The sequence below is a fragment of the Gavia stellata genome, chromosome 12 (genome assembly GCF_030936135.1).
Source record: "Gavia stellata isolate bGavSte3 chromosome 12, bGavSte3.hap2, whole genome shotgun sequence".
Classification (NCBI taxonomy): Eukaryota; Metazoa; Chordata; class Aves; order Gaviiformes; family Gaviidae; genus Gavia; species Gavia stellata.
The window spans coordinates 14,943,376-14,951,404 of record NC_082605.1 but is presented as its reverse complement, the minus strand read 5'-3'; the positions used below and the strand labels follow the sequence as shown (position 1 = coordinate 14,951,404).

The following is an 8,029-nucleotide window of genomic DNA, read 5'->3' as shown; positions in this document are numbered from 1 at the left end:
GGGAGCCCGGCCGCCGCTTCCGCCGCTGCAGGCCGGAAGTGACATCTCCGGCGCGCGCCCTCCCCGGCTCTCGCGGCCGCCATGTTGGGCGCGGCGCGCAGCGTTCCCGTGCGGCCATCTTGGGCGCGGGCGAGTTGGACGGGGCAGGGCGGCCATCTTGGGGGTAACGGGCGCTAGGCCGCCATGATGTGCGTGGCGGGCAGTGCAGGGCCGCCATGATGGGTGTGGCGGGCCGGCGTGCCCGGCGTCTGGGGAGCGCCGTGGGGCTCGGCGGGCCGGGAGAGAGCGGCCGGGGTCGGGGACCGGCGGAGGGGGGTGTGCCCAGCACTGCCACCCTCTGCAGAGGCCTCGGGGGGGGGGGCAGCCCCTCACAGGCCCCGGCAGAGTCTCACCCCAGCATGGCCCGGGTGCGGCAGGGCCGGTGGTGGCACCCTGAGGGGAGGCCACGGGGGCAATCACTGGCAGGGCCGAGCGCAGGCTGCTGGGGCTGCCCCCGCACCCCTGGGCTGGGGACTGGGGGCTGCTACAGCCTGGAGAGGAGGGGGCACCGCTCCTCAGCCCCCTCAGGGCTGCTCCTGCCTGTCCCCAGGCGCTGGGGGGGCCCAGAACCGAAACCACCAGCAACCAAGCGGAAGCAGGAGCGCCAGAGGCTGTGCTGGGGTTAGACAGGCCCAGGCGGCTGCCACCACTGCGGAGGAAAAGGGCTGCCCGGGGCAGTAAGTGTGGCCAACCCGCTGGCATGGCATAGCCCAGCTGCAAGGCCCAGGTTGCCAGTGGCCACAGGGCAGCGAGGGGCCCTGGGAGTGGGTTTGGCAGCCCTGGGCAGTGGTGGGCGGGTGGTTTTTGGATGGGCCGGAGGGCGTAAGGCAGACCCTAGCTGCAGGCAGAGTGACTGGCAGACCCCGGCTTGCCAGTTCAGCCTTGCCACCCACGAGGCCCCCAGGGGTTGGCTGGGGCTACGACAAGATGGTTGAGAAGTGACAAGATGGTTGAGGAGCATCATAGGCACTCGCGAGGTGCAGTTTGCCACCGCAGCCGGGGTCTGCACAGTGAATGGCAATACGCAGGTATGGGTGCGTGCCCTGCCATGCCCTCCTCTGAGCCTGCTCCCTGCCCCAGCTCCAGCTGCTCTGGCTGCTCCGCTGGCCCCAGCGGGAAGGATGAGCACAAGGAGCTGCCCTCAGACCCAGCACATTAGCAAAGCGTCCCGCTCATCAGCCCCAGGAGGAAGGAGGTGGAAACGATTAGATCGTGCCATCGTGGTTTTGATTACATCTGCAGAGCTGAGCTCCTCCACAGCAGTGGTGTCTCACATGCATATTTGAAAGAGTGGAGGGCCAACACTGCTCCAGGCAGGCAGCGGGGGCTATTGCTCCCCTCAGGGGCTGCAGCCAAAGCCAGCTCTAATCTGGGGACAGGGACAAGGGACCGGCACACCCCCAGCCCTGTGCCACCGGGCCTGCTTGGTGGGGAGCGGGTATCCAGGAAGCACGGAACTCCCCTCCCCACTGCAGCGGGGAGCACGTCTCCCCGGGGAGCTGGGGACCTCCCTCCCCGCCCTTCCCTTCCTGCCCCCCCCCACGAGGTCGGGGGGGGGCCACTCTGCCCACAGGGCCCAAACCGGTTCCTCCGGGGCTTGTGTGCTTGGGGGCCCAAGGCAAGGGCAGATCCTGGCAGCATGGCTGGTTGCGTGGGCTCTGCTGGGAATGCAGCAACTAATTTTGGGGCTCCACAGGCAGCTCTGAAGCACTGGGGCTGCAGCCTGCAGCCAGTGCAAACCTGCAGATCCCGGGCAGGAGTGGGGACATGCCCCCCAGCTGGGGGGCGGCTGCATCCCCCCCCCCGGCAGTGCGGGGCCGTGCCGCGGTGGGGTGCTCCCTGCACCACCCACAGCCAAGAGGTGATCTGAGAATCGCTGCTCACACCAGACCAACTGCTGACTGTCCGCAGGGCAGGAGCCGCCCGGGACCCCTGCCTGGCCGACCGGGGGGGACGTGCCGGCACGGGCTGGGAGCACGCTCAGCCTCTGTGTCGCCACTTGGGGTGGGATCCATCCCCAGAGCGCCTGGGGTCCCCGCAGGCAGCCCACGTGAGGCCTGGCAGCACAGCGGCCCGCAGGGGGGCTCTCGGAGGCGCCGAAAGAGCTTTGGACAGACACGACATCCCCGATGGCTCTCTGGCTGCCCGCTCAGCGGGAGTGATCGTGTCATTCCAAAGCCGTCTCTCTCCAGGGGATGGATCCTGCCCAGGCACCACTTGCCCCTGCCGGCATGGGGGGCTGCAGGGGACCAGGGAGAGCCTAGTGCGGGCCAGCGGTGGCAGGAAGCTCACACAGCATCTCATGACCTGCACCCCACCTGCTGTGGCCAGCAGCCGGGGCTGCCACTCGCACGTTCGCCCGGGCGGTTAGTCCCCAGGAAGCAAGCTGCTATTTTTAGCCATTGGGGGCATGAGACCTCCGGAGAGCCCACAGCCCTGGTGCAAGGGGCTGAGCCGTGAGGCTGGGCATCGGTGATCCCCGATCCTGACACCCCCCCCTTGTTCCAGTGTGGCCCCCATGTGCTGCCCTGGCCCCACGGAGGAGTTGGAGAGGGGCAAGTGGATCTTGCCCAGCGTGGGGTGGCGGCGGGCAGCGAGGTGGGGGGTGTGTGGGGCGAGGCTGGGGCGGGAGCGCGGGTAACGAAACCCCAGGGCAGCTGGGCACAGCGGGGACAGCTGCTTTTGGGATTCCGTTGCCCGCGCTGGCGCCGCGAAGGGATGGACACAGGAGCCACCGCCACGCCACCCCAACCCTGGGGCGGCCAGCGGGCCAAGGCGGGGAGAGGGTGACTTACCGCCAGGGACCGGGGCGGAGGAGCTGCGTGGGAGCTGCAGCCGGGCTGGTTGTGGCTGGGGGTGCTGGCAGAGGCTGGGGTTGTGCCGCGGGCTCCCCCTGCGCTGCGGGCTGAGTGCCAAGGGGAGGGCGGCGCGGCCGAGCCAAAAGGAAACAGCTCCGAACAAAGCTCCGGTGGGGCTGGAGCATCTGGTGCCAGCCCAGCAGCAGCCTCTGGCGCGGCCCGGAAACCCGAGCTGTCCCCGAGGGAGGGCACCCGCCCCGGCACCTGTGCCCGGCGGCAGCACGGCACAGCATGGCCCCCGCTGCTGCCAGTGCCTCCAGCCCTCTGCCGCCTGGCCCCTGGCGAGGAGGCCCTTGTCCGCCATGGGGGGAAGTGAAACCGTGTGGGGAACCCCATCGGCTCCACGCGGTCCTCACATGGCGCTCACCAAGGGGGACCCGGGACCCTGCTGTTGACCGAGGGTGCCCGTCTGTGGGGTGCTGGGGATTCCCGACACCTCCCCACTCCAACACGGCATGGCATGGCGGTGGGAAGGGTCCCATTGCCGATGCCGGGGAGCTTCCCGGTAACCCCCGCGGGTGTCAGGGCTCCGGCTGGCCCTGGGTGGGTGGCACAGGGTGGGTAACGTGGGTCCCCAGCCCCAGGGCACCCCCCTGAGCCCCCAGTCCTCTGCCACCAGCCCCACCGAGCATGGCACGGAGGAGAGGGGCAAGAGGAACCCGGCAGCCTGCGGTGCTCCGGGCAGGGAGGCCACGGCGGCGGCTCGGGGGGCTCAGCCCCGGCTGGCAGCAGCCGCCCCACAGCAGGGCACGCCATGCCGGGGGCACAGGACCAGGGCGGAGCCGTGCCGGGGGCGCAGCGGGGAGGCCGGGGAGCCGTGCCGAGCCCGGGGCAGTCCCGGGGCAGCGGCAGGGCCAGGCCGGGGCCGGGTGCGGGGACCGGCGGGCGCCCCGCGGCTGCGGGACGGGAGCGCAGCCGAGTCCCGCTCCCGCTCCCTCCCGCCGCCCGGCCCGGCCGCCCGCGGGGTGGCGGGGACCCGGGACCGGGAGCCGCCCGCTCCCCTCTCACCTCCGGCCCCGCAGCCTCCGGCGCAGCAGCCCGGGCCGGTCCGTGGCCCTCCCGGCGGCGGGGATCGGGGCGCCCCCGGGCGGGACCCCCGCGCCGCCGGGGTCGGGCCGGGGCAGCGGAGCCCGCCGTGCCCCCGGCGCCCCGCACCCGCCGTGCCGCTCCCTGCCCCGCCGTCGCTTTCGGTTTCGCTCCGGCGCCGGCCGCAGCCCGCCCCGGGCGCACCGGGTCGGGGCGGGCCCGGGGGAGGGGGGTGGTGGGTGCGTGCGTGCCTGTGTGTGTCCCCGCCGCGCCCCCCGGCAGGAGGTGGGAGCCCCGGGGGGCCCCCGGCCGGCCCCGCTCCCGCCCCCGCCCCCGCCCCCGGTGCCGCTGTCCCAGCCCGGTCAGCGGCGCCGGCGGCGGCCGCCAGGGGGCGCGAGAGCGAGGCGGGGCGCGGCGAAGGGGCGGGGCCGCTCTGTGCTTCCGGTGGCGGCGCGGCCATGGCGGTGGCGGCGTTGCGGCTGCTGGGCCCGGCGGCACGGCGGGCGGCGGGCGGGTACGGGCACCGGCACCGGGGCCATGGCTGTCACCCTGGGGCTGGGCGGGGGAGATCGCTGCGTGGCCCCAGGGGCGGTGGCCGTGGGACTACCGGGCGGTGGTTGTGGGATGCCCGTGGGGTGGCTGTGGGGAATCGCTGTGGGGCTGCCGGGGGGTAGTTGTGGGGCGGCTGTGGGGGTCGCTGTGGGGCTGCCGGGGGGGTAGTTGTGGGGCGGCTGTGGGGGTCGCTGTGGGGCTACCGGGGGGGTAGTTGTGGGGCGGCTGTGGGGATCGCTGTGGGGCTGCCGGGGGGGTAGTTGTGGGGCGGCTGTGGGGATCGCTGTGGGGCTGCCGGGGGGGTAGTTGTGGGGCGGCTGTGGGGGTGCTGTGGGGCTGCCGGGGGGGTAGTTGTGGGGCGGCTGTGGGGGTGCTGTGGGGCTGCCGGGGGGGTAGTTGTGGGGCGGCTGTGGGGGTGCTGTGGGGCTGGCCATGGGCCCCACGTGTCCGAGCCGCTCCCCGTCCCCGCAGGGCGCCGTGCCGGGCTCACCGCCTCACACCTGCGGACGACGAGCTCTACCAGCGGACACGGGTGACGGTGCTGGAGCCGGAGTCCCCGAATATCATGTTCATCGAGGGCTACACCAGCCGCGGCTTCACTGTCAGCGGGAACCTGGTGGTGGGGCCCTGCGCCATCCTGCCCCGCACCATCCTCCAGTGGAATGTGAGTGCCCCGCAGTGGGGCGGGGGCTGCTTGGCCCCTGCCCACGCTGTGGGTGAGCGTCCCGGGGGGGTCTGCCCTGCTCAGTGCCCTCGGTGTCCCCGCAGGTTGGCTCCTACAGGGACATCTCGCGTGAGAGTCTGTCACTGTTCCGGCTGCTGGAGCCCCAAATAGGTACGTGGGGCAGCTGGGCCCTGCGCTGTCACAGCCTCCCTGAGCTGGCTCCTGAGCCATGCCGGGCTGCCGGGGCCCAGCTGCCTCTCAGAGCCAGTGCAGCTCTGCCCCAGCCCACCCCCCCCAGGGCCCTGCTGGCATTTTGGAGGAAGGAGCTGCTCTCTGGCATCCTTCTGCTCTGCAGCAGCAGCTGGAGGGGCACAGTGGGGCAGGAGGAGCGCAGTGGGGCAGGAGGGGCGCAGCAGGGCAGGCTTCCCCCTCATTTGGGCTCCTGTAGGGGTGGCTGTGGGGGAGCTGTTGGTCCCTGCAAGGAGGGCAGGTCTGGGCTGAGGCAGCCCAAGTGCAGCCCTGCCCACCCTTACCTGTGATCGTGTCCTGGTTGCAGAGATCCTGGTACTGGGCACAGGAGATAGGGTGGAGCGGCTCCATCCCGCCGTGCTGAAGCAGATGCGGGAGTGCGGGATCGCTGTGGAGGTGCAGGACACGGTGAGGAGGGGGTGTGTAGAGGGGTGTACACAGTCAGCACCCCAGTGAAGGGGAGGGTGGTGGCCACTGGGAGTCACCCCGGGCCTCTGCCTGCCCAGGGACTGCAGGAGGGAGGGGTTCGTGTGCCCCATGGGGAAGGGCTGCATCTCCTGCCCGAGGCCTGGGGCTTCGCTCTGTTCTATTTCACCTTTTCTATTTCACAGCCAAATGCGTGTGCAACCTTCAACTTCCTAACAAGTGAAAAGCGCATGGCGGCTGCTGGGCTCATCCCTCCACGGGGCACCTACATGGGGATGTAGGCGCTGCCTGCCCCAGGCTGAGCAGCTCTGCCTCTTCCCTGCCTGGAGCCCCGAGCTGTCACCACTCCAGGAAGAGAAACGCTTTGGACTAAACTGTCACAGCCCAGCTATGGCTGGGTGGTGGCTCTCTGCACACAGGAGGGTGTTGTGAAATGCGCGGCGCGGGCTCAGCTCTGGCCCGAAGACCCTGGCTTCCCGGCTGCCTTGCCCAGTGCTGCGCTGGGGGGCACAGCGCGAGGCCTGAGCGTTGCTGGCAGCACACCTGGAGCCCTGGTGCTCTGCCTTGGCAGCAGGAAGCCATCGCCCCAAGGCAGGGCAGAGGCTGGTGGGGTGAGCTGCACACCCCTGGGCACGTTTGGCGCTCCAGAAGGAAAATACATGTAAATTGGAAGTACAAGGCAGTTGCGTGTTGGTTAACGCACAGCAGAGCGAGGCTGTAATGCACCATCAAGCTGCATGTGCTCGCTGCCCCTACAGAGATGGCCAGGGGTGGCAGGGAGGCTGTGGGTCAGCCACCAAAGCTCCGTGGGCAGCACACATGGTGTTGGGGCCACCACCTGCCAGCAGCTCCCTGGGCACAGCCAGCACCAGCAACCAGTGCGTCCCAGCTGGCACTGGCCTGCCCCAGGCTCTCCGTCGGGGTTTTAAACCCCCCCACAGCGCCCGTGTCCCTTGTGAAGCCTCAAGCTGTCATCGGTCCCAGCTCAGCATTAGGTGCTGCACCCTGTCTCCCTGCAGGCTCACAGCTCAAGCAGGGGACACAGAGAGGGCACTGTCTCCCCCTCCCCATCTTGCACTGCCTCCTGGTTGTGGGTGCCATCCCTCGGGATGAGGTAGGGGGTACGTGTAGCTAATCGCAGCCTCGGTCCCCAAACCCTGAACCTCCACAGGCCCAAGGAGGGGATAAGTGGATGCAGTCCCCAGCCTTGAGGCAGAGTGTGGGCTAGCTTTGCTTAATGAGCCAGCTGTGTTAATGAATGTTTGACACTAACACAATTGTGTTGTAATTCAAGGCTCTGGTTTTAGCATGTGTAAATCTAATTTGACATTGTTATGCTGCAGAGTGATTTTTTTTTCAGTCAACATTAGAGACACAAAACTCATGGTAAATGCATGCTTTTTGTCAGGAGTGACATTTGCCTGTGTTGTGAGGCTGATACACATGTAAAATATCTTTGGCACCTGGAGTTGCAAGCACAGGTCACCTAGCCATGCAGGGGAGGTTTGCGCTGGCCAGGCGTGCAGAAACACAAACCCTGTCTCCTTTATAAGCCCACGAGCGCTTAGTTGTGCCCTTCCAAGTTCACTGTCCACGTACCGTCTGGACATGAGATCTATACCACCCACACTAACCAGCCCAAGGGGGTGCAGCTGCTGGGGTACTGTGGGGACGAGCATCTGGGGGTTGTGGGGGACAGTATGGGATGTTTAGGGGAAGAAACAAAGGGAAGGCGAAAGGAGATTGGCGAGGCCCAAGCACGGGAAGATACAAGGGCCTGGTGTGTATAAGCAGCTGCAGCACAGAGCAGTTCTGGGGGGGGGTGGGAGGGTGTCTGGGCGTGTGTGCACGTACCTACAGACGCACCTACATGCTTATCATTGTCCCAGCTGGACTGGGCACAGGTTCCTGCGGCAGCCTGGCTGCTGCTGCTGGGTTGGGCAGCTCCCAGCAGTAGCTAACAGTCCTGTAAAATCCGTTTGCTTTCTTGCCGAGCAGCCACTTGCTTTCTCCTCACAGGAACGTTTTTTTTAAACACCCCGTGCTGCATTATCCACTCAACCCTGTCAAGGGGCTGTCCCCTCCCCATTGCCCCTCACATGCAGTGTCCCTTCTGGGGCCATCAGTTGCTCCTGAGAGGGTGCAGGAAGTAAAGGAGAGTGCCAGGGGAGGAGAACAAGGGCAGTACGGAAGGAAGAGGGGCTCCAGGCCCACA

The 8,029-nt window shown here is 68.4% G+C and overlaps 1 protein-coding gene across 1 annotated transcript; it reads left to right on the top strand.

The window, feature by feature from the left end:
- The first annotated feature begins 4,953 nt into the window (after positions 1–4,953).
- On the top strand, positions 4,954–7,043 carry NDUFAF3 (NADH:ubiquinone oxidoreductase complex assembly factor 3). The gene is made up of 4 exons (XM_059823343.1): positions 4,954–5,139; positions 5,244–5,310; positions 5,696–5,796; positions 6,000–7,043. The coding sequence occupies exons 1-4, from the start codon at positions 5,041–5,043 to the stop codon at positions 6,093–6,095; spliced, it is 363 nt and encodes a 120-aa protein (XP_059679326.1). The 5' UTR covers positions 4,954–5,040; the 3' UTR covers positions 6,096–7,043.
- Positions 7,044–8,029: the final 986 nt, after the last annotated feature.

Excerpts from the sequence above, each read along its gene's own strand:
- NDUFAF3 (XM_059823343.1), top strand. The coding sequence starts at position 5,041 with ATGTTCATCGAGGGCTACACCAGCCGCGGCTTCACTGTCAGCGGGAAC. Across the intron at positions 5,140-5,243 it reads GCACCATCCTCCAGTGGAAT|GTTGGCTCCTACAGGGACAT; the intron begins GTGAGTGCCCCG and ends GTGTCCCCGCAG. Across the intron at positions 5,797-5,999 it reads CTGTGGAGGTGCAGGACACG|CCAAATGCGTGTGCAACCTT; the intron begins GTGAGGAGGGGG and ends TCTATTTCACAG.